The sequence below is a fragment of the Periplaneta americana genome, chromosome 1, assembly GCF_040183065.1.
Source record: "Periplaneta americana isolate PAMFEO1 chromosome 1, P.americana_PAMFEO1_priV1, whole genome shotgun sequence".
Classification (NCBI taxonomy): domain Eukaryota; kingdom Metazoa; phylum Arthropoda; class Insecta; order Blattodea; family Blattidae; genus Periplaneta; species Periplaneta americana.
This window is the reverse complement of record NC_091117.1, coordinates 26624657-26649945: the sequence shown is the minus strand read 5'-3', so window position 1 is coordinate 26649945 and position 25289 is coordinate 26624657. Positions and strand designations below refer to the sequence as shown.

The 25289-nt window shown below is 36.9% G+C and overlaps 1 protein-coding gene across 1 annotated transcript in view; it reads right to left on the bottom strand.

Moving 5' to 3' along the window:
• LOC138692656 (WD repeat-containing protein 11-like) overlaps positions 1-25289 on the bottom strand; it is a 66621-nt gene that overhangs the window by 32100 nt on the left and 9232 nt on the right. The window contains exons 6-17 of the mRNA XM_069815802.1: positions 23644-23872; positions 20149-20317; positions 19931-20066; positions 19348-19482; positions 16240-16427; positions 14690-14916; positions 10754-10936; positions 8926-9034; positions 5869-5983; positions 5658-5788; positions 2184-2405; positions 1422-1593 (exon numbers count right to left, since the gene is read on the bottom strand). Of these exons, the coding sequence (XP_069671903.1) occupies positions 1422-1593; positions 2184-2405; positions 5658-5788; positions 5869-5983; positions 8926-9034; positions 10754-10936; positions 14690-14916; positions 16240-16427; positions 19348-19482; positions 19931-20066; positions 20149-20317; positions 23644-23872 (2016 nt within the window). The remainder of the gene's footprint in view (positions 1-1421; positions 1594-2183; positions 2406-5657; positions 5789-5868; positions 5984-8925; positions 9035-10753; positions 10937-14689; positions 14917-16239; positions 16428-19347; positions 19483-19930; positions 20067-20148; positions 20318-23643; positions 23873-25289) is intronic.

Below are 25289 nucleotides of genomic sequence, written 5' to 3'. Positions count from 1 at the left end.
AGACACTTATCGTACTGTGGGTTGTTAATAATATGTATAACAGAGAAATACCTGTCTCTTACTTTCTTCTCTGATGAGGCTTGGTTCCCTCTCCAGGCTACGCAAATTCACAAAATTACTGTTACTGGTTCACTGAAAAACCAGACATTACTCACAAAGTCTCCTGCATTACGAGAAAGTAGGTGTATGGTGCGCCATAAACTGTCAGATCATTTTTTTCAAGAAACATTTGAAGCGTCGGCTGGAACAATGTTATAAGTTACATTTGGTAAAATTTACAGGAGCTGCAAAAACGTGTACACATACAACGTTGTTCTTATAGGGTAGCGAACTTTTGAGTGGACAAATTTCACGTACTGCATTGATGGACAGAATTGCAAGCCAAAGAGTATAGCAAGGTAACATGACATACAACATTACTTACTTACTGGCTTTTAAGGAGCCCGGAGGTTCATTGCCGCCCTCACATAAGCCCGCTATCGGTCCCTATCCTGTGCAAGATTAATCCAGTCTCTATCATCATATCCCACCTCCCTCAAATCCATTTTAATATTATCCTCCCATCTACGTCTCGGCCTCCCCAAAGGTCTTTTTCCCTCCGGTCTCCCAACTAACACTCTATATGCATTTCTGGATTTGCCCATATGTGCTACATGCCCTGCCCATCTCAAACGTCTGGATTTAATGTTCCTAATTATGTCAGGTGAAGAATACAATGCGTGCAGTTCTGAATTGTGTAACTTTCTCCATTCTCCTGTAACTTCATCCCGCTTAGCCCCAAATATTTTCCTAAGCACCTTATTCTCAAACACCCTTAACCTATGTTCCTCTCTCAGAGTGAAAGTCCAATGACATACAACATTATTACACGGAAACATGCCGAATGAAAATTTTATAACTTACAACGTTGTTCCAGCCGACACTTCAATTAATGTTGACAGGTGTGAATCTGACTTTACACCCCTTTTTCAAGAGTTGACCAAAATGGAAAGAATTCTGCCACTGCTTGTACAGCAAATATTTCCCTACAAGAAACTAATCACGTGTTCCAGGATAAAATCATTAATGTTAATCTGTGGTCCCCTCGATCCTCAAACCTGAGCTCCTATGACTTTTATCCTTATGGTTCATTGAAAGATAAAGTGTACAGGATAAATCCAAGATATCTATCAGGAGATTGCCTTTTCTCCACAGGAACTTGAGCATATAATGGAGGACATATTAAGTAGGTGCCAGAGATGTACATAAAAGGACAGCAAGCATTTTCAGCATGTTCTTGGTTCAATTGGATGAGTACATAACACATTACCAGCACTCTGCGTGGCTGATAGGTGTAATGTTACTATGTATATGAAAGCCACTAAGCAGGCAGACCACATTAGTCTATTATACTCTATATATTGGATTAGCAAAATATCTACCTTGTAGTTCGTAATCCATAAGTGGAGAATAACTTGTTGCCAAAGTCATGTCCATTATCCTTAGACAACCATCCTGTGTTGCCAGCACTGGTTTGTCTGATGCAGCCCAATCAATGTCTAACACTTTCACCATATCTTTGGGACATTTTAATTGAGAGATTCTTTCATATTGCTGCAAACATAGAACTTCGCTAAATATGCAAGACATTGAATTCTAAATATTTTCTATAATAATTCACCTCACAGTGGGACCACTTCAGACATCCATAAGAAACATAAAGTGTCTGAACACACCCCAACGCTGGGGTGAGTTCGAACACTTTTTATTAATTGCTATAAATTGCAGTAATCAATAATTATATTAGTAACTAATTAGTGAATATGTCCTTAGACGTATACCCCACAATTTATGTAATTTCAATAATTATTGCATTTTCATTCACAAACTATGTCTCAAAACTGTCCGATCTCACACCACTTGATTGTACCTTTTTCTTCCTGATTACCTCAACTGAATTCTATGGCTGACATAAGTCTTTAGAGATCTTAACACTTGGTACAAATTATTTTTATTATATGTACTGACAGAAAACAAGACCGTAACAGGCCCCTCAGCTTATTTGTCAGGATGATGATGATGATGATGATGATGATGATGATGATGATGATGATGATGATGATGATGACGACGACGACGACGACGACGACAAGTACTAATAGTCTATATTAAAGCTTAGCAAATATTAAGTTCACAAAGAGTACCTTTTTCAAATCGACAATATCAACACCATCACTGTACAGGATAAGGAGTTTCAGATTTCCTTTGCCTGGAGCAAAGCGCATCTTCTTAATCCATCCACGACCTGTGTGAATATTTTTTGATGTGCGAGCCTTCAGATCCCAAATATTCAGCATTCCATCTACATCACCCTGTACAATCTGATCGTTCTTAAATGCTATGCATGTCACTGTACCAACTCCAGTCTAAAAAATGAAAAAATTACATTCTTTCAATAACGCTACAATAGAATATTATTCAGATAATGTGACTGCAAATTAGAACTGTTTTAGTTAAAATGTCCACTAGAAATTATGATTTACAAAAATAACATACCGGTAACAGAGATCTCTTAGATTTTATTTTATTTTCGGAAACAACTGTAAATAACCATGTATAATATTTAAAGATAAAACACACATGTTAGGTCAATAATACAGTGTTCATAGATTTGATAAAATACATTAAAGGTGATATGTTACAGTTGTGTTCATACAACTGTAACATATCACCTTTAATGTATTTTATTTAACCATGTATAAATTATGGTAATTGAATACACTATATGAAGATTACGTCACTCCATGGAGCAACATATTGTGAATTTTTATTAGTAACAACAATGTAATTTATTCGTCACAACAATAATTCCTTTCTACAATTCACCTTAACGCTCTCGTCAACAATTGGATCTCCACTCAACACAGTATTCGTTATAGCACTCCACCGACGACAATGACAATTTACTTGGACTATCACGCACAACAATGAACTGTTAATCTTAACTAATATTTACAAATCAGAACTACCAGTTCTCAGTTCACAGTTCTTCTATCTCAGTCACACGAGTTCACAGTATCTCGAACCACAGACTTTCAGAGACAGTTCACTGTACTCGAACTCGGGTCCCTCCAACTGCGGTCCACTGCACTCGAACTCAGGTCCCTCCAACTGCGATCCACTGCACTCGAACTCAGGCCTTCGGATGCTGACGCAGATGCGGACGCACACTCGAGTCGAACTCCGGCTGGCTTGCTTGCTCTGGCTTTCTCACTGACTGGCTGACTAATCAACTGAAAACTCTAAACTCTGCTGTCGTTCCTTCGCGTCCGTAATTTATAACCACAGCGACGTAGCCTCGAAAGTTCGAATTCGCGAGTCTTCCATTTCGACGGATTTCTCGGCCTCTCTAGGCAAGCAGAAGATGTGCGCGCAAACTCTCTCCACTCTCTCACCTCGTTGGCCCTCTCCCCTCTCAGCCGCGCGCCATTCCAAAGTGCTCCGCGGGATCTTCTCTCTTGCGGGACGCTGGTCGTGAGTTCGAATCTCACGTCGCTGTCACAATATTTATTATATGAAAGTTCCTAACATTCCATGAAGCATAAATTTTTACTACAAGAAGATCCTTAGCAATAAAACTAAGATTATGTAATTTCATGGAACATCCATTTTTACTTAAGATCCCAAGGATAAAACTAAAATTATGTTATTTCAAGAAGCATCCATATTTATTATATGAAGATCCCAAAAGCTAAAATTATGCCATTCTATGGAACATCAATCTTTATTATACATGTTGCTGTTAACTGACGCGAGTTCCGAACAATAAAGCCATTAACTCTCGTGCTCTCCAATACAGCAGATTAATGAAGCAAAAAGTACATATAACCATTTTAATGTAGGCACCATATTTTTATGTTATAACGGTTATATCACCTACATGTAACCCCTAAACTGTTTGGAGAACAACATCTGCTGTTGGTTAGCAGGTCCATATGATCTAGAAAGGAGAAATATCAGACAATTCCGCCAACCATGTCCTCTCTTCCCCACTTAGGGGACGCTTATGCAGGCCATGACATTTGCTCCATTTTTGAGAGAACAGTTGTGGAGCTTGCGTCCAAACCCAGACAAATCCATCAAATGCTAATTTTTCAAGAAGGGGGGGGGGGGGGAGGAAACAAACAAACTATAGTCCCGTCGCTGTAATTTCCGGCAGCCAATCGCGTTGCAGGTCGGCTACATTTAAACGTGTACGTCTTGTGATTCGCTGATTCATTTCTTAAGGCTCGATAAATACTTAATATAATCGCCCGCCATTTTAGCTCTTTTGTTGGCGTTCGCAGAAAGCACACGAAGACGTTATTTGCCACTCAATTATTTGCTGAATTACACTGAGTTTGATTTATTATCATAGGAGCTACGACATGACGATGTTTAACGGTGTGGCAAATAGATTCCTCATATGGTAGCTCGGTACGTAAGAACAAAAATGGCGAAAATGACGAAAGATACTACCTACCTAGACTTTATAGAGCCTTCACTTTCTAAGACGTAAGCAAAGAGGCCAGGGGCGGCCCGTCCTTATGTGCTACAGTGCTACAGCACAATGATAATTTTGGCTCAAATAATGTATTTGTAATACCACCATAGTATTTGATCTGCCATTTGACAATTTCCCGTGGTTATGTTCATGACGCGTTATAAAGTGTTTAGTCTTCGTGCTTCTTTGGTGCCTCAGGGGGTTCGTTGTGCTACTCAAAGCTCCACATGAAAAATGTAGACAGTTATGCGCATGTGCGAAGCTGAAATCACTGCTCTGATTGGCTATTTTTACGCGGGAAAGTGCTGTAGTCAGCTTCAGCACAACACAGCTTGGAGATTGCAAAAGTAAAACGTAACGAAAGAAAGCTTGTTTGTGGAAGAATTCGGAACTATGTACAATGTATTTGGTAATTGAAGTGTCCGACTGCTGCTGCCATCTACCTGTTAAAGTTGCTGTCAACAGCTATACTATACTGAACAAAAGAGTGTTCCAGATACAAGTTGGATTTCTATACGGAAGACCTGACTTCCGAACAACAATTTACAGGATCCATTCTGTGAAGTATCGAAGTTGTTAAATATTTTGGTTACAACACCAATGACCGCTGCTGAGCCAGAAATATGTTTTTCTTGCTTGAAACGCATAAAAACGTTTTTAAGGAACACTATGTCCCAGGATCGTCTCACTGCTCTTGCAATACTGTCAATAGAAAAGTGTATGATGTCCAAGATGGAGGGGTTTAACACCAAATGACAAGTTCTGCAGTACGAAAGAACATCGTATGGACTTCATATTTCATCACTAGGCGAGACTCCAAATTAAGATAAATACATAAGTGTAGGCCTCTACAGTAGGCCGATATAGAGATTGTAGCACACTCATTATTTTGACCACCAGCCGCTGCTGAATGAGGCGGAGTCACGCCAGAAATAACAGCGTTGGGACTATAACTGAAATCGATCCTCACATTAATACTATGAATGTTATAGAATACATTCTCAAAGTGTATGTTGTCATTTATAATGAGATATTTATATTTTTTTCATATAGAACATCCGGAAAAATTTAGGACTGAATTATATTGCAGGTCATAATAGATTCAGGCCAAAGAGATAAAAACTAAATATCTTACCTCAGGTGGTATTTTGATGCCATCACGAACAATGTTTCCTTCAACAGAGAAGTGATACAGCTGGCTTTCTGAGTCACTAAACACAAAATGCTCCCTTGCAACTAGTTGTTTATCAGGGCCATCACCTCGACCTGTAACATGTTCCTACATTAAAACACGTCCACAGACAACTTCATGGCATCTCTATAGAAGTGTAATTAGTAAAACTCACTGAGGTCTCCACCGGGAGCACTAGTTGCCAGATTTGTGGGCTCAGCCTGCTCTTTCTCTTCTACTGAAGCCAATTTCTTCTTCAGAGATTTCAGGTTGTGAATTGGAGACCATTCCTGTAATGTTGAAATGTTATGGTTTGTTTAATGACGCTCGCAACTGCAGAGGTTATATCAGCATCACAGGATGTGCCGGAATTTTGTCCCGCAGAAGTTCTTTTACATGCCAGTAAATCTACTGACATGAGCCTGTCGCATTTAAGCACACTTAAATGCAATCGACCTGGCCTGGGATCGAACCTGCAACCTTGGGTACAGAAGGCCAGCGCTATACCAACTCACCAACCAGGTCGACCCCATTCCTGTAACATGCTTCATAAATTACAGGGGAGTAACAGTGACATTATGCAGACACTATTGCTCATAATGAGAAGCATAGGTGAGATTTTATTACGATTTAGAACAGTTATCAGCTATCAATCTTTCCCAGACAGTACCTCGATTTTCTCTCTCATTTTCTTTAACCTCATTTCACTGAAATGTCACAAATACTAGAATGGCAGGCATGGACATGGTAGGGAGTGGGGAGCTTGAAAACAAGTTTGATAGAAAGAAAGAGACAATATCACTACAAGCAGTGGTGGGTCATAATACCGCTTACGACATTTTGTATTAACACTTGTTTCAAGCATAAATAATGGCATATTATTAAATATAACAGAATAATTACAATATATGTCTGAATTATTTTCAATTTTAATTTTAATCATACAATATAAGAGTAGAATGTTCAAACTAAACCATCGATGAAAAGTAATATATAAAAATTAGCTGCTGCAAAGCAATATGCAATAAAGTGAATGTACGACTTCTTGATGACAATTTCTGCATTAAATAAATTATTAATCATTTGCTTTTAAGAAAGTAACTTTTTAATTGTAATAATGTACACAGTATTAGTATTACAAAAAGCAGATTTACATTTGCTCTGAATTATTAAGGCGATTCTTGGGACGAAATTTGGTGTCACAAGTTGCAGAGCTGAATTAAAGTTTATGTTGCTTATGTTTGACCTTAAAGAATATTTCTTGATGTTCAAGTGTGAGAAGATCTAAATATTGTCATTAACCTGGCTCCAAAAGCATGCATATGTGGGTATTTATCTTCCTGCAACTTCCTGAATAAATCCATTCCTCTACGAGACCAATATTCATTCCCGATGTGCATGCCACGTTTAAGTTCAATTACTTCTTTTTGTAAATCGAAAGGAACCTCAATATGTCCTACTGCAAACGAATTTCAAAATAAACTACAGTATATGACTTTCCTAAATTTCTGACATCTTGTAATCTGTTTTGAAATTCTTCTTGCAAATTTTCCAAGGCCATTACCATATTCTTTACGTCTATCATCTGAAATATCTGGCAAAGCTTTCAGAGATAGAAAATGAAACAGCTTCTTGTGACTCATCTGTTCCTCCATCTGATGTGACACACACGCTTCTGTCCTATGTCCCACAGGAGCATGTGCCTATGCTGTAATGGTGGGGGAAAGGTAATACGTCATGCTGTTTTAGCCAAATATGCCCATCCCTACAGTATGGCATAGGAGAAAAAGATACTTTTTACTTTAACTGTCTTATTATTCATTGTGAAAACAGTAGCTCAAAGATAGGAACTTCAGTGAACTTGTTGGAGACACCTTTTACCTTTTGTTCCTTTTCTTAATCACATAATTGTTTGGATTATCATTACCACTATCTACGCCATAGTCCCCCCCCTCCCACCACTAAGTAACAGTGATGAATGCTAAAATCAGAAACATTTTAAGAAATAATGATATCAAGTATTCGGTTAAGAGAGAAGTTTTATATGATATTCTTATTGAATTTGGTATTCCCAAGAAACTAGTTCGATTAATTAAAATGTGTCTCAGTGAAACGTACAGCAGAGTTCGTATAGGTCAGTTTCTGTCAGATGCGTTTCCAATTCACTGTGGGCTAAAGCAAGGAGATGCACTATCACCTTTAATTTTTAACTTTGCTCTAGAGTATGCCATTAGGAAAGTCCAGGATAACAGAGAGGGTTTGGAATTGAACGGGTTACATCAGCTGCTTGTGTATGCGGATGACGTGAATATGTTAGGAGAAAATCCACAAACGATTAGGGAAAACGCGGAAATTTTACTGGAAGCAAGTAAAGAGATAGGTTTGGAAGTAAATCCCGAAAAGACAAAGTATATGATTATGTCTCGTGACGAGAATATTGTACGAAATGGAAATATAAAAGTTAGAAATTTATCTTTTGAAGAGGTGGAGAAGTTCAAATATCTGGGAGCAACAGTAACAAATATAAATGATACTCGGGAGGAAATTAAACATAGAATAAATATGAGATATGCCTGTTATTATTTGGGTGAGAAACTTTTATCATCCAGTCTGCTGTCGAAAAATCTGAAAGTTAGAATTTATAAAACAGTTATATTACCGGTTGTTCTTTATGGTTGTGAAACTTGGACTCTCACGTTGAGAGAGGAACAGACATTAAGGGTGTTTGAGAATAAGGTGCTTAGGAAAATATTTGGGGCTAAGAGGGATGAAGTTACAGGAGAATGGAGAAAGTTACACAACACAGAACTGCACGGATTGTATTCTTCACCTGACATAATTAGGAACATTAAATCCAGACGTTTGAGATGGCCAGGGCATGTAGCACGTATGGGCAAATCCAGAAATGCATAGAGTGTTAGTTTGGAGGTCAGAGGGAAAAAGGCCTTTAGGGAGGCCGAGACGTAGATGGGAAGATAATATTAAAATGGATTTGAGGGAGGTGGATATGATAATAGAGAATGGATTAATTTTGCTCAGGATAGGAACCAATGGCGGGCTTATGTGAGGGCGGCAATGAACCTCCGGGTTCCTTAAAAGCCAGTAAGTAAGTAAGTAAGTAAGTAAGTATGATATGAAGTACTAGCGTACCTAATAAATCTATTGACATAAATAATTATTTCTCTTAATTTTCATTCCAAAAATGAATGTTGAAAAAAACAACAGAACTTACCAAAGCTGTAACAGAAGGAAACTTCTTGGGCATTGTGCGTAACATGCACAAATTTCTAAGATCCCACAGCTCAAATGGTCCATCTTTCATTATTACAACGAAGTACTGCCTGTAACAAAATTGTATGATACAGTAACATGTAAATGGGCAGACGAAATTGATTAGTTTGAACCATTACTCTCCATGTACTGTACTCAGGCAGAGGGACCCCTTATTTTTGATGAGATGTAGGAATAAGCTTTATCTGCACTTGATTTCTAGAAAACTGAGAGTGATATTTATCTCGAATTATGAGAGGAAATGTTTTTAGAACGAACAGTAGTATTCTCATAATTTCACACTCTGTTTACATTCACTTATGGATTTTCCTCCTGTCTGACATACAATACATTGATACACAGTACTGCCATGTTCCTTTAAAAAAAAAAAAAAAAAAAAAAAAAAAAAAAAAAAAAAACTTTTCTGGCTCAGATATTGCTGTAGTGAGCTAGTCATAATAGATTAAATTGTATGAAATATTACTGTTAATGGCTAAGTGGTGGAATATTAATAGGGTAAACAGGAATAATCTACGAAAATGTGCTATAAAACAACCTTCGTTCACCACAAATACCACAAGGATTCAGATCCAGACATTCCGACATTTTGCTAAGACTAAAAATTTATATTAATACAGTGTGTATGAACCAGGAAACGTGATTATTTTGAGCATATATGTGACTATATTTCACTGCTCATGAAAATGAGAATGCCATGTTCAGACTAAAGATTTTTTTAAAAGAATTTTTATTGAAGTTAAACTTCTTTAGGTTGATATGGAATCAAATGCTGTGAAACAAAATTCTGAGATATATGTTTTAAGAAGGCTTTACATGTTGTTACTAAAGGATTGTGTACATTCTCATTCTATCAATAGTCTCTAAAAACACACCTTCATCTCAAACAGCAGAAATAACTAAAATGCTCTCTCAATTAATATCACTCAATAAAAGAATTGTATTCCAATGGATACCATCCCATTGTGGAATCCTGGGAAACGAGAATGCGGATGCTTTAGCAAAGAAGGGCAGCACTGCTACTTACAGACCTGTTACTAAATCTATGTATTACTCTGTGAAGAGATTTATTAAATCTACATACTTAGACTTCAACAAACAAAATTTGATAATACAATCCCAAGGGAAAAAATGGGACTCTCTGCATCAAAATCCACAGTTAATTCCCGATTTATCACGAAAATCGTCTGTAGCTGCATTTAGATTGGCAACAGGCCATGATTGTTTGGCCAAACACCTGCATAGAATTGGAATATATCAGTCCCCTAACTGCCCATTGTGCAACTCAAACCAAGAAATGGATTCGGAACACCTCAAAATCTGTGCTTCATTGGCTGGTCATGATAATATCTTTGAAAAATATTGGAGTCCAAGAGGTCAAATGACTTTACTGTCAAACGCCTAGCATTAGAAAACAACAAACAACAACAACATTCTCATGGTATTGCGTAAATAAAGTTAATGTTGTGAATTTGCATAAATTAATATATAAAACATCCACAATACAGATAGGATTCAAATCCACAATTATAGTTTCTAAGCAATGTAGTTACAATTAAATCAATTCAGTGGTATCAAAGTAAGAGATTTTTAATTTTTACAAATCAAACAATCCAATAACAAAATACTGTACAGCCAATTCACTATTCCTTTAAAACGAATTTAATAAAGTAATGTACTTTAAACACACTTAAAACCAGAATTTCATTGAAGTCTTTTCAAACATCACATATTTGAAATAAAAATAAATCTTGCTATTGCTGGGTACTTACTTCAGCGGTGAGACACGCACCATATCAATGGGAGGTTCATCACCCTTGTCTGTTCGTAATGGCACAGAGTTGCCAGTTAACGTGTCAGTAAGAAACAGTTCATTACGAACCTGTCCTTGTGAACTGCTCACATTTGGAAATGCGAAAGACAGAAAGCTGGTGAGGTTTGTCCATTCTATTCCCCTGTGGAGATAAAAAAAAAGCACTATCATGAACAGTGACAGGCAAAATATGGAATTTCGTATTCTAAACTTCGCTTGCCAGTGGTGTGAGAACTAGCATTTTCACGGTGTATAGAAAGTCACATGGTGACAAATCAGGAATGCTAGCAGGTGCCTGTAGAGAATCAAACTGTTCTATGCATGGCAACTATCATGCCATGTATCATGTGATCATACTTCAAGGACAGTAGAATATGGAGGTGGGGCAACAGGTTTTATTTGATCAAACTTCGTATATTTTGCGACAACACAATTTTTTAAGTTGCCTATGATTTTCACGTTTATGGTTTATTTTCTTGAATTTTCTTCCAGTTTAATTTATTGTGCACCAAATATGAAGACGAACTGTCATTTTCCTCAGTACATACACGAATTTTTTTGATGATTGTAAATAGTAAAATATCCAACTTAATTTATAAATATGCACAGTTTATGCAGATATAATTAATTTTATACTATTTTCCATGATATAGTTGTTAATATACTGCAACTATTTCTAGTGTTAAGGCTGGTTCACAATAAACCGGGAACGAGAACCAGAAGGAAAACGAGAAGCAGATGACGTGAATATGAAAATTTTTGATTCACAATAAACCGAGAATGTAGACGACTATGCATATCGATATGTATGTCAATAACGATATGTAAAGTCGATATTACGCATTCTGATGTTATTTGTGTATAATTGACCAATGGCATTCTCTCATGAGTACAAAGCAGCCAACATAAACACAGGTTAACCAACTTCGAAATTTCAACTGAAACATTTCATTAGGTACGGTACTATAAATATGCCCATTCATCTTTATTATCACAACCTATTTTAAGTCTACCATGCCGTAAAATAATTAGAGAAGAAACATTTGTAATAGAACAAAAATGAACACAACAGTTGTTATTGAATTGAAGCATGAATATGTAGTGTGTACCAATACAATAATGAAATATGATTCACTTACGATCGGTGTTCAAAGATGCAGCTATTGAAAGCCACGTATTCTCCTTCATTTTCTTATACGAGGCGCGCCGCTTATCGTAAATGTGAGGATTTTCCTCAACACTCAATATTAGAATCTCATCAAATAAAACTTGCTCCATGATGCACAGCACAGAACAAAATAATGCATAGGTTATGTCACGGTCTTCTTGCTACAAAATATACGACGATAAAATAGCTTTTGGATGGCAATAGAATGAATCTAGTGGGCTGTGATCGGAAACATGAACACCAAAGTTGAAACTTGGCCAACTCTTTGTTCCCGATCCCGGGCTCCGGCAAGCTTTTCGTTAATTGTGAATGCTCACATTTAAATGTACACATTTTAACAATTTTACCGTTTTCGTTTTCGTTCCGATTCTCGTTTCCGGTTTATTGTGAACCAGGCTTTATTCTGCTAATTATATAAACAGGTGCTTAAAACTGACAAAAGTATTATTGCTAGTCACTTATAACCACAAAAAAACTGCTAGTATTATGAATTTCAGGGGCTTAGTCACCTTCAAGGAAGATGTTTCAGAATTATGCCTCCAATCAAGAACTTCAGAAGTGACAAGTACATCCACATACATAGGTGAAAACTTGTTCTCACAGTTATACATCAGTATTTCATTATAAAGCTTTCACCATCAGATCTTACAAAACGGTATCTGTATACATCTCTTCAGTTTTGTTCCAGCATGGTTCAGAATCGATTCTGAATTGCCTGTTCATGTGCATTCCAACATGACTTCAATTGATTTAGAGCCAGTTCTGAACTCCCAGCTTCCTCTTCTAACGTGCTTTGAAACTCATTCAGAATGATTTAAGTTGGTTCTCGATTAAGAGGAGGAACTTGGAATTCTGTACTGTGCATGCATGCGCAAATGACTTAATCTGAGGTTAACGTTAAAATGTTTCAAGACTGGGCAGGTTAAAACTAAAAAATAGTTGATCATGAGTGATTTGGAAGGTGATAGTGATATATTTTATGAGTTAAGTTCGGCAGATGAATTTAATTTTAATGTGATAAGAAACTCAGAAGGCCATGCAGAAACAATTCGAGAAACGTTCCAACAAGGTAAAATCCTGAGCTAGTTCTGAGAATATACTCAACCGGCACATGCATTGAAAGATGTGTTGGTAAAGTTACATCAAAAACGTTTTCCTTGCATTTTTAACTATATCCTGATCGTACCTATGCAGTGTAAAATATTACCAAGGCAACTGTACATTATTAAGCAAGGTATAGTAAAAAAACAAGGTACAATAAAAATGTAAGGAAAAAATGTTTGATGCCACTGTATTAGTTTATAATGCGATCTGAATTTCTTGTAGGAACAAATCTTTTTAGCGCAAATGGGAACCAATCTGGCATTTGTCTTAAATAACTAGATCCCTAATTATTTTAAGATCAAGGAAAGCGATTAGATTGGCCAATCCCGGAATTTGAGTCTAGGGCAGTCATGTCAATTGATGCCTACAGGAGCAAATGCGCGCTTTAGAGCTCAGGAGAGCCTGAGCGCTTTACAGCAGAAAGGAAAGAGACAGACGAAAGAGGTGGTATATGCCGCTTGGTCGAGCTATATTCAGGGATGGCCAGCTCTGATTCAATGGATAAAGGAAAGAGACCTTATTAAAACTGTATCCGTGTTAATGTTTAGATTTGTCTGAGAAGTATAAGTATAAGAAGTATAAGAATGTAAGTTTTAATTTTAATGCTCATTTTTCACAAGTTTGATTTTTTTATTCAAAAGAAATATTTTCTCAACTTTTTTTTTTATATATAAAAGTGAAATTTTCAGATATTGGCCTATTTATTTAGTAGCCTTACAGAATGTTTTCGTAAATCTAATATACCGTAAATACGTATTATTGAAGATAGTGTATTAAAAATTTTGAAAATATTCGCATGCAAATTGTTGTAAGGAAATGAATTAACAAAGCAACCGCTGTTACATCATAAGCAAAAGATACGTGCCCATGTGTTGTAAAAATGTCAGCTTTATAGCTTCAGCAGATTTCGAGAAAATAATTTAATATTCTCATGATACGAAGTTGCTCGCCAATATCACCTTAAAAGCATAATGCGATAAGAGTTTTGTTATGGAATATTAGTTACTCTTAAAACATATACAGTACCTAGGTAACTTTGCTTTGTACTGTAATACTGTTTTGATTGGTTTATTGATTACTTTTATAAGGCCAAAGGTACCATCAATATCAATTCCAACTTATCATGTCATACTCAATCTCTTTTTTTGGGATATCACTTCCTTTATGAATGATGTGTTTCATCCATTTAATACAGTATAGTTGTACTACTATGGAATTTATGTGAATATTCCTTCTTAACTCTTTATTATGCTATTAACATTTAAAACACAAGTGCAATATTAAGAAATCAGTGTTAGTACTTTTGTTTTACAGGCAATATAGATAATATTAAACAGAAAGAAGCCATATAAAAATAACTGCACAAAATTTCACGTTCCGTTTGAAGTTTGTGCACCACTGTTTTCTTAATCCAACAGGCTGCTTATTCATATACACAACCCTCCCTCTTTCCATACTTAGTGCTTGATGCCCGCGCACGACGTCAAGGTCAGAAAAATGCGCTTGCTTTGAGATCACTGGTCTAGGGCCTCCTGGATGCGAGTATAGAATCTTTATCACCTCACATGGTGATAAATTTTAAATCTGCATTAAAAAAAATAACACAAGAATGATAAGTTATACCTGACAGTGTATGAATGAACAGTCAATTCTTTGTCTACAGTGCCTGTAGCCATATTGAAGATCTGAACAAGACCGGTAGTGGTTCCAGCAGCCATGAGAGGGGCATACTGCTGCCAATTACGAGTTGTCAGAGGAGGACACATCCGTATTACAGTGAGTGGTGAAGCAGCTCCAGTCAACATTCCTGTCACCAGCAGACGTAGTGGCGGCACAGGAACACCATACTCCTGCACAGTAATAAGTAGGCTTACATTTTATATTACTTACTTACTTACAAATAGCTTTTAAGGAACCCGCAGGTTCATTGCTGCCCTCACATAAGCCCACCATCGGTCCCTATCCTGTGCAAGATTAATCCAGTCTCTACCATTATATCCCACCTCCCTCAAATCCATTTTAATATTATCCTCCCATCTACGTCTCGGCCTCCCTAAAGGTCTTTTTCCCTCCAGTCTCCCAACTAACAATCTATATGCATTTCTGGATTCGTCCATACGTGCTACATGCCCTGCCCATCTCAAACGTTTGGATTTAATGTTCCTAATTATGTCAGGTGAAGAATACAATGCGTGCAGTTCTGTGCTGTGTAACTTTCTCCATTCTCCTGTAACTTCTTCCCTCTTAGCCCCAAATATTTTCCTAAGAACCTTATTCTCAAACACCCTTACTCTCTGTTCCTCTCTCAAAGTGAGAGTCCAAGTTTCACAACCATAAAGAACAACCGGTAATATAACTGTTTTATAAATTCTAACTTTCACATTTTTTGACAGCAGACTAGATGACAGAAGCTTCTCAACCGAATAATAACAGGCATTTCCTATATTTATTCTGAGTTTCATTTCCTCCTGAGTGTCATTTATATTTGTTACTGTTTCTCCAAAATATTTGAATTTTTCCATCTCTTAAAACATTTTATATTACGTAATTTTTCTTCTTCAAACCAAATGTTAAAAGGCATGTCGAAAATTTCCCGCAAACTGCGCCCAGGGATCTCCACAAAATATAGACACATAATATAAAAAGTGACAGAGTATTTAAGGAAATGCAAATTACTTACTTACTTACAAATGGCTTTTAAGGAACCCGAAGGTTCATTGCCGCCCTCACATAAGCCCGCCATCGGTCCCTATCCTGTGCAAGATTAATCCAGTCTCTATCATCATACCCAACCTCCCTCAAATCCATTTTAATATTATCCTCCCATCTACGTCTCGGCCTGCCTAAAGGTCTTTTTCCCTCCGGTCTCCTAACTAACACTCTATATGCCCTGCCTATATTGTAGGGATTCATAACAAGCTGTTTTTTTATGGTGATGGGTTGTTAGCCCTTCGCCCAACCCCCAAGCTGGAGGACCACCCCTTATCGGCTGTCCACGACTACTTATTCAATATATTTGCAGCTATCCTCCATATCTGGAGGTCGTCTCCTGTATCCGCAACCTGAGGACGTGCCATGCCGTGGTGATAGGGACCCACCATACAAGGAAATGCAAATTACTGTACGAAAAGTCTACAATGTTGTTTAGTTAAAAATATTGTGCTTGCACTTACATTCATAAGTGGAACCACTAGTTCATTGAGTGTTTCTTTGCGTTGAGCATGTGTGGTCTTTGTTTTGACAGCATTGTCTAGAAGAAGGTTTGGAAGTATTCCAGGACTAGCCACCAGTGAGAACAGGGGGTCTGCATTCGCTGGGCGCAGCTCCAGAAATATTACTTTCCCAGTGTTTATGAAAAGAGCTACAAAGAGAACAAAACATCAATGCTTTAGTAGGAAATACATTATAATCTAAATATGAAATGTAACATTAAAAGGTAAGTGTATTTCTTAATTCCCTTATTTGGAACCAAATCACTTATTAAAAAAAAACGCATGCACGCACTCACACACACCAAAAAATGTAGATGGTTCATGGAAACTTGAGAGAGTACACAGCTTGTGAGGGAAGCCATGTATTCAGTCTAATCAGTGCACTCCTCATTGTTCATTGTGTATTTTTGTTTTTGCCTAACTGTGATTTATGTTAAATTTGTATAATGAAGAAATAAAATAAAGTTATTTGCAATCTGTCCTTTGTCGAAGTATTCCCTTAGTCTTGAGGCAAAAGTCAGGATATTAAAATTGTGTAATTCTGATTCAATACATCAACTCGTCAGCATTCCATAATGTTATACAACAATAAAATAAATAAATAAATATATATATATATATATATATATATATATAATGGAGAAGAGTGATGTAATTATATATATATATATATATATAATTACATCACTCTTCTCCATTAATCCTGAAATAATAAAAATACTAAAGTTGTCCTTTCATTTGGTTGAAACAAATCCTTATTATACAAAATTAAAGTTTAATTCTTTTTGTAAAGAGATTGGTCGTGAAAAGTAAGTATGATTTTTAAATTTTCATTACTTGGTTAGTTAAAAATAAAATTTCACAATTCTCATTGTACTTTTAAATTATATTTATACATATGTACCTATATCTATTAAAGAGGAATACGTGCAGCAAAAGAAATGGAAAATAATAGTGATGAATGTAATGTAGTTTTTAAGAATATATTTTTTTTAAGACATGACCATTTAAATTGTTCTTCAAATTTGATTTAAGGCACATAATACCATCTTTCGTGGTATAAATTATTTTACTTTTTTTCAGAGTTTGTTTTATTCTGATCATCGACAATTTTTAAATGCTCTCCACTGACAATTTGTTCAATTTATTGAAAAGAATTAATATTAGTGCTTTACATTCAAAGTTGGTAACAATGAAGTACAGCCATCTTGGATTTTTTAGTGTCTCACTATATGTTATGCCGAGTATAGTAAAATCACCAGGCTTCGGGCCTCAAGGAGTAACGGTTTGGAGGTTTAACTTTCTCTGTGAAGAAAGTGCGAAGGAAATCTTTTATAATTCACAACTAAGATGCATGTATTTTGATTCAAGTAATTTATTGTTTTCTGAATTGTAATATTTAATTTAAAACTAATTTAAACTAAATATGACCTATATATTATTAGCTCTCATAAACTGTTTGTCGTAGTTGGGGGGGGGGGGGCAGCAAATTCTAGCACTGCCTAGGGGTAGAACTATATCTAAATCTGGCCCTGGACAGAAAGTGTTAAAGCAGGTATGGACATTCTTTTCTAAGAAACTATATATTGTGCTATATCAAAAGAAAGTCCGAAGTCTTAAGGAAATAATGTTCTCACTTCAGCTCGATATTTCATCCATCTCACAAGTTGTAACAGGAAAAATTCAATGCTGTGCTAATCTCGGCAAAATGCCAGGTGTGCGACCAAACGATATTGTAGATAGCGACTTCTCCCGAGTTTATCACAAACTGACCTGCTCTGATGTTGTGTATGCACAGGATTATCATATCAATGAGTACGAGTGAAAACAACATATTTTCACCAGAGAGGGACTCCACTACCCACATCAATCATTCTCTCTCTGATCAATAGGAAGACAGAGGAAAAAATATTCCTGTAAAGGTGCGTACACACTTAGCGAACGAACGACAAACGAATGCATTCGCTGATTGAAATCAGTATGTGTGTACGTTGCAGCAAAGGCAAACCAATCGTTTGGTTTGCCTTTGAAAGTGATCCGTCGCTTGTTGGTACATCAAAGGACGTTGGTATTCGTTGTGGACGGGATTTGCCACTAGTTTGTAGTGCGTAGCAGAACGCAGCGCTTAGTTCAATTTCGCCAACAAGATGTCGAAACTGGAGTGGACGGAAGACGCTGTTATAAATCTTATTAATGCATATAGGGAGCAGGAAACTTCATGGAATCCCAAGCATCCTACTTACCACAATAAAGTAAGAAAACATGATGTTTGGGAAGCTATTGGAAAGATGTTCAGCTGCAATATAGGCGAGTCAAACATGTGCAAAATTTGAAAATTATTTTTGTTTATTTATTTTTAGTGGATACATGTTTGTTGTTTATTGTAGGGAGCAGAAGTCAAAATTAAATTGAGTCCCTACTGACATCATTCACTGTCTTTCTTGGAAATTTTGGGCCCTATTTTGCACAGTAATATTTCGAAGTCTGTTTCTGAAATGTGACAGAAGTTGTGAAACTGTCCCGATTCCATTTGACGTAAATCATGAAGCAAGTCAGTGCCTCTATATTGATTGCGACTTTCGTAGAGTGGCGTCTGCCACCATCGCCTTTTGGTTTTTAATGTTCTTTTTGTTAAACTGTCTATAATAACAACGGCTGCACTTGCTGTAATTATATTTTCGTCTGCCTTTATTGCGGATAATCAGCGAACGTGAATGTTTTCTGACCATTTGTTGATGATTTGTACGTTGCTCCAAACAGCGAACAAACAACGAAGTTTCACTTCATTATTCGTTCGCGAAGTGTGTACGCACCTTAACAAGAATTGCCAGAGAAATCCTTCCAAGCCACGTGCACTTAAAATATAAATTACACTATACAGTGTTCAACTTTATTTGATCCATTTTTTTTGTATTGTTCATGAACATTTGTTACGATTCGTCATATTATTATTATTATTATTATTATTATTATTATTATTATTATTATTATTATTATTGGTATTAGTATTATTATACGTAAAAATACATTATATTGTATACTTTTAAAGATCTGATAATTACCACATACCAATCCTCCTCTCGCAGATAGGATTGACAGCCATGCCTAAAACCTTGGAGCCTTTAGTTTGCCGAATGACTTCACTTTGACATCGTTGTTCATAACCCATCTCTAGGAAGACATCTGCTGTAACTGAGCCCATATCTAAAACAAAATGAAGTTATTATTTGAATGAGGATCATGCTTTACAGTTTTCTATGTATTTAATATACTGCCACACTTAATTAGGGATGCTAGGGAAAATGACTAAGAAAGACGAAATAAGAGTAGGGGTGAATTTGAGAATAGAGATAGAAAAAAAATAATAAGGCAAATAATTAATGAAAGGAATATGCAATATGTAATAGGAGAGAGGATAAAGCAAGGGAGATAGTCTAGTTAAGATAAAAGGAATAGAGATTCAGTGATAAAATGTATGTATGGCTATCACAAAAAATATTGTGGTAGATATTGTCAAAAATATCAGTGGATGTTTTGCCATAATTTTTGTATACATTCATAGCCTGCTGCCCTTAAACTGTGCCTATCCTCTTAAATATGTCGTGTAATTTACAAATAAAAGCTAAACAAAATAATAACTTAAAACACATACCTAAACTGCTTACACTGCCTGCTGGCGCATCCAAAGGGGATCCAATAAATGCCAACTGCCTACGACGAAACTTTGCACTTACACTTCCAGATTCATGAAGACAATATAGAACATCACGCTGACGAACAGATCTCACCTGTGGCAAAAAGTAATTTACAAATCAGTAAATGTGCAAGTAAAATAAGAAATAACAAAAACTTTTATTGCCATTCAAATACCTGTAAAAGAGGCGATGCTGTTTTCTCTAATGGAATGATTCCAACGGTTTGATTGATATGTAGATCTAGTACCAACACTTCTCGGGCATACAGCAACAAAAGATGATGTCTGAGGGAACGGTGGTACTCCAGCTGAAGGCACTCACTCACTGTCATGTAGTCATCTGGTCTGTTGAAAGAAAAATTCAATGTAATTTTCCATTTAATTTAACTGAATAGGATTGTGAAGCTATAGCTCAGCTTTTATACATAAATAATGAAATACATTATAGTCTATTTTTAACAGTCATCAATAGCTTTAACACTCAGTATGACTAACTAAAGCAGGGCCAGATAGATTTGTTGAACACAGGGCTATAAAACATGTGCAAGTCGTAATAGCCAAATTTTGCTACGGTTTTTGAGTCTTAAAACTGAATTTCATGGTTTTCCCAACATTTCCATGTACTTTTTGCCTCATCCCAGTGATAGGCAATTGATGTGCATTGTTCCCCCTCTAGAAGTAATGTGCCATAACTGTAGATCTTTTTGCCACTGTAGCATTGCTCTTAATGCACCATGGTAGACAATCTACACGGCACAAGATGATCATTAATGAAACAATGTTGGAATGCCAGTTAGGGGAAATGGAAGTACTCTAAAAAAAACTACCACAAAATACAGTCTTTGTCCATCACAAATCTCACTGGAACACTAGGGTTCGAACCCAAGTTGCCAGTGTGAAAAGTCAATGTTCTGTTCTGCTAACAGTGCGCCCATTTTCGTGTATTTTTACACTGTATTTTAGTGAGAGTTTGTTTCTTGGAATTATGATACTGCACAAGATGGCAGATTTTTTGGCATCTCTTTCTATAATGGACCTTTTTGAGACACACACTTCACTTTACGACCTGCAAATGTTATGGAAATGTGCGCACAGGTTGTTCAGTTATGCAGTAAGATCCACAAAGTCGTCACAAACATGTGCACTCGCTTTGGCGAGATTGTTGGCTACACTGGAGTCCATATTTTACATGTAATGCAGTAAACTTTACTTCCAAGAATCCTACAACATTTGTTTAAAGAATAATTACCGATAAGTACATCTATAAAATTAAGTTGTAATTCAAAATTTTAATGTGTCAACTGCTTGTGCACCATCCTAGAGACACTCCTGATACCTTATTACTAGGGGGCAGATGTTGATGAAAAGTCATCTTACTTTTCACATTTGGACGATGCCTATTAATATGAAATTCCTTCTATGTTAATAGCAACGTAAAAAAGTAATGTCTTATACTGCTACTTACAGACCTGTTTCTAAATCTACGTATTACTCTGTGAAAAGATTTATTAAATCTACATACTTAGACTTCAACAAACAAAATTTGATAACACAATCCCAAGGGAAAAAATGGAACTCTCTGCATCAAAATCCACAGTTAATTCCCGATTTACCACTAAAATCGTCTGTAGCTGCATTTAGATTGGCAACAGGCCATGATTGTTTGGCCAAACACCTGCATAGAATTGGAATATATCAGTCCCCTAACTGCCCATTGTGCAACTCAAACCAAGAAATGGATTCGGAACACCTCAAAATCTGTGCTTCAGTGGCTGGCCATGATAATATCTTTGAAAAATATTGGAGTGCAAGAGGTCAAATGACTTTATTGTCAAACGCCTGGCATTAGAAAACAACAACATATTGCATTTTTTACGTTTTTGAATAGGTCATTTTTATATTTTTTTCGGCATTTTTGGTCATTTTTAATACTTTGAAGAATTTTTAGATCATTTGGAATGCATTTTACTTTCTTCTTTACCAATAAGTCTGTTAAATCATTTTCTAAACAAATAGGACAGTAGTAATTATCTACTGAATAAGTGAATAACAGTGAAGTTTGAGTTTTATAGTTTGGAACAGACTCTAAAGTCCATCCCACAATCCACTGAAGGCTTCACTTCACACAATGGTAGTAATATAAAATGCTTGACAGCAGCTTAGTTTAAGTGAAGACTTTGACCGCTATTGTTCTTTTGTCGGTACTAGAGTGTCTTTAGAACTTATACGATGAAAGAGTAATGGAACGGAGAAAAATTCTCTCCGGCGGCGGGATTTGAACCCGGGTTTTCTCCGTTCCATTACTCTTTCATCGTATGATGATGCAGAATATCTGCATGGAAATATCATATGTACTTCGGTACATTAAAATAATATATATGATATGCGTAAATCACTTCGTGATTTAAGACGGCGCTTATTCCGTCGGATCCCGGCCAACTAGTCACTCATATCGAGTGCACCTTAGCACATGTGTGGACTTCGGTCCTGCGTTCATAGACATTTATGATGTAGTGCAGAAGGCAGCCACTAGAGGGAACCCAAGAGTTGGAGCTTAATCTGAGACGATTCTAACCGGCGTCGGGGTTGTATCCGGTGTGGCTTAGTGGATAAAGCATCAGCACGTAGAGCTGAAAACCCGCGTTCAAATCCCGCCGCCGGAGAGAATTTTTCTCCGTTCCATTATTCTTTCATCGTATGATGACGCAGAATATCTGCATGGAAATATCATATGTACTTCGGTACATTAAAATAATTTAGAATTTATGTTTGGAAGGGGGAAAACTTTCACCATGTCCTGGACAGGACATTGTGTCCTCAACATGATTTGGAAGGGATGTCTACTGTAGTAGACAGTATTTTTAACACACAGATTGCAAGAATGCATGCTGTGTCCACAATTTGGTTTGTCATTCACACTCCCTCATCTGGAAAATCTGGTAACAAAAGTGAAGCACGGAAAGAGGAGGAGATGGAGAAAGAAGGCACTGACATGGACCACCCCTGATTGAAACACATTGTAAAACCTCATTAAAAATCTATAGTTTTCCCTTAAAACCTTCATTTTGTTGCATGTTCTTTTCCTTTATCTTAGCCAAATTCCAGGAAGTTGCCTCCTCACTCCGAGATTTGCAGGGCAGATACTGAAACAAGATGACTAATTTTTAAGAAGTTGTGATGCTAGTACGGTGAACAATATTTAAATGTCATTTTCTTTTAATTTCATGTCATTTTTTCATTAGTTTAAGGACATTTTAATGATCATTTTAAGTAGATTTTTAGATCATCAATATCCGCCCCCTACTTATTACATTTCTGAGAATTTAAAAATATTCTCTTATCAGCAGTCTGGAAATTCTTGAAACAGGCATAAAATATTGTTAGCTCTGAAAAATTCTGCAGCACAAAAGCAACATTAAAAAAGACATTACAAACGAAATTTGGATGGCAGTTTTAAATCAGAGAACAATAGTTTGCTTTCTCTACTTCTCGCTCCTGATATTAACAGGTAAGTCTCGATATGAAAGGTTAAAATATATGAGCGAAAATATGAAAGATCAAACACAATATTATTTTCGTTTAAAATATGTATAAAAATTGTATGCTATTGTTGTACTCATACATGTAAAATAAAAAGAAATGAAGTATTAAAGAATTATATGTTTACCTACTTTGGTTTAGTCTCCCCAACTACAAGATCTTTCATAAGTCTCCGCAGACGATCCCTTGTACGCTGCTTCTCTTCAAGCCCCACAGATGTCAGATTAGACACACTGCCACGAGCTGAACTGGTAGTGGGATTTGATCTCGGGCTTGAGATGTAGAACTTACGGCCATTTGATGACGGAACTTTACTGAGAGTGAAGTCGTCCACAAAGAGAATGCAATCACTGCACAGAACTGAAGACACATCCTAGTAAGAATACTTAGCTGAAGTAGAATGAAGTTAACATAGCACATAATTGGGAAGGGTTCTCATAAATTTCGAAAACTTTCCTTACAGTTTTTAATTTGAAAAATTCAGTGGATTTAAGTAAGTCCCAATGAATACATGAAACGTCTATACTAGAATTAAATTAATCAAATTCAATATAGAATAATTCTTCTCGGGTTCTCAGCCAGATGAGTTGGAGATTAGCTTCCAAGCTTTCGACGGCTAGCTCTGCCATCTTCTTCAGGGAATGAAGTGATGTGGGACCATGTCTAGCTGGTATATATGTAATGGTAGGGCTTCCCGCTGCGGGCCAATCAGGAGCTAGTTCCTAGTCCCAACCGCCAGGCACATTCTGGTTGGTGGAAGTGGTAGCCAATCAGGAGCTAGTTGCTAGTCCCGACTGTCTGCCGTGTGCTGGTGATCTAAGTGTATTGATGGCAGGTTTCCATGCTGTACTCAGCTGTAGACCCCCGTCTCTGTTGAAATTATTGCCATCTAGCTGGATTTCGATGGCTTCCTTCATAACCAAGTCCCAGTAACCTGATGTCTTGTCCAAATGGTATATACCAGATAGATTTCGGCGCCACCACCATCTTGAACAAGACATCAGGTTACTAGGACTTGGTTATGAAGGAAGCCATCGAAATCCAGCTAGATGGCAATAATTTCAACAGAGACGGGGGTCTACAACTGAGTACAGCATGGAAACCTGCCATCAATACGCTTAGACCACCAGCACACGGCAGACAGTCGGGACCAGCAACTAGCTCCTGATTGGCTACCACTTCCACCAACCAGAATGCGCCTGGCGGTCGGGACTAGGAACTAGCTCCTGATTGGCCCACAGCGGGAAGCCCTACCATTGCATATATACCGGACAGACGTGGTCCCACATCACTTCATTCCCTGAAGAAGATGGCAGAGCTAGTCGTCGAAAGCTTGGAAGCAAATCTCCAACTCACCTGGCTGAGAACCCGAGAAGAGTTATTCTATATCAAACGCCGGGAAAGCCTCAAGTTATACAAAATTCAATATGTTCTTTCTTTAACATTGTACTGTACTGTACAATGACTATTGTGTTGAAAATCTCGAGGCAAATTAAACAGAGAACAGAGTAGTGAGATGGACCCCTTACATTTCAGTTTCCATGTTACCATAAGCAGTGGCGTACACAGAATTTTGTCAGGGGGACGGGGGCAGTCATCATTAAAATTGTTTACAATTCACATTACACAAGCCTGCAATGAATAAATGAATGAATATCCAGTGGCGTAGCCAGTGGGTGGGCCAGGTGGGCCCAGGCCCACCCAAAAAATATGCCAATTTTTGCGTTTTTTTATGGAAAATACTCAACATTAAAATTAAACCATGGTTCCATACCAA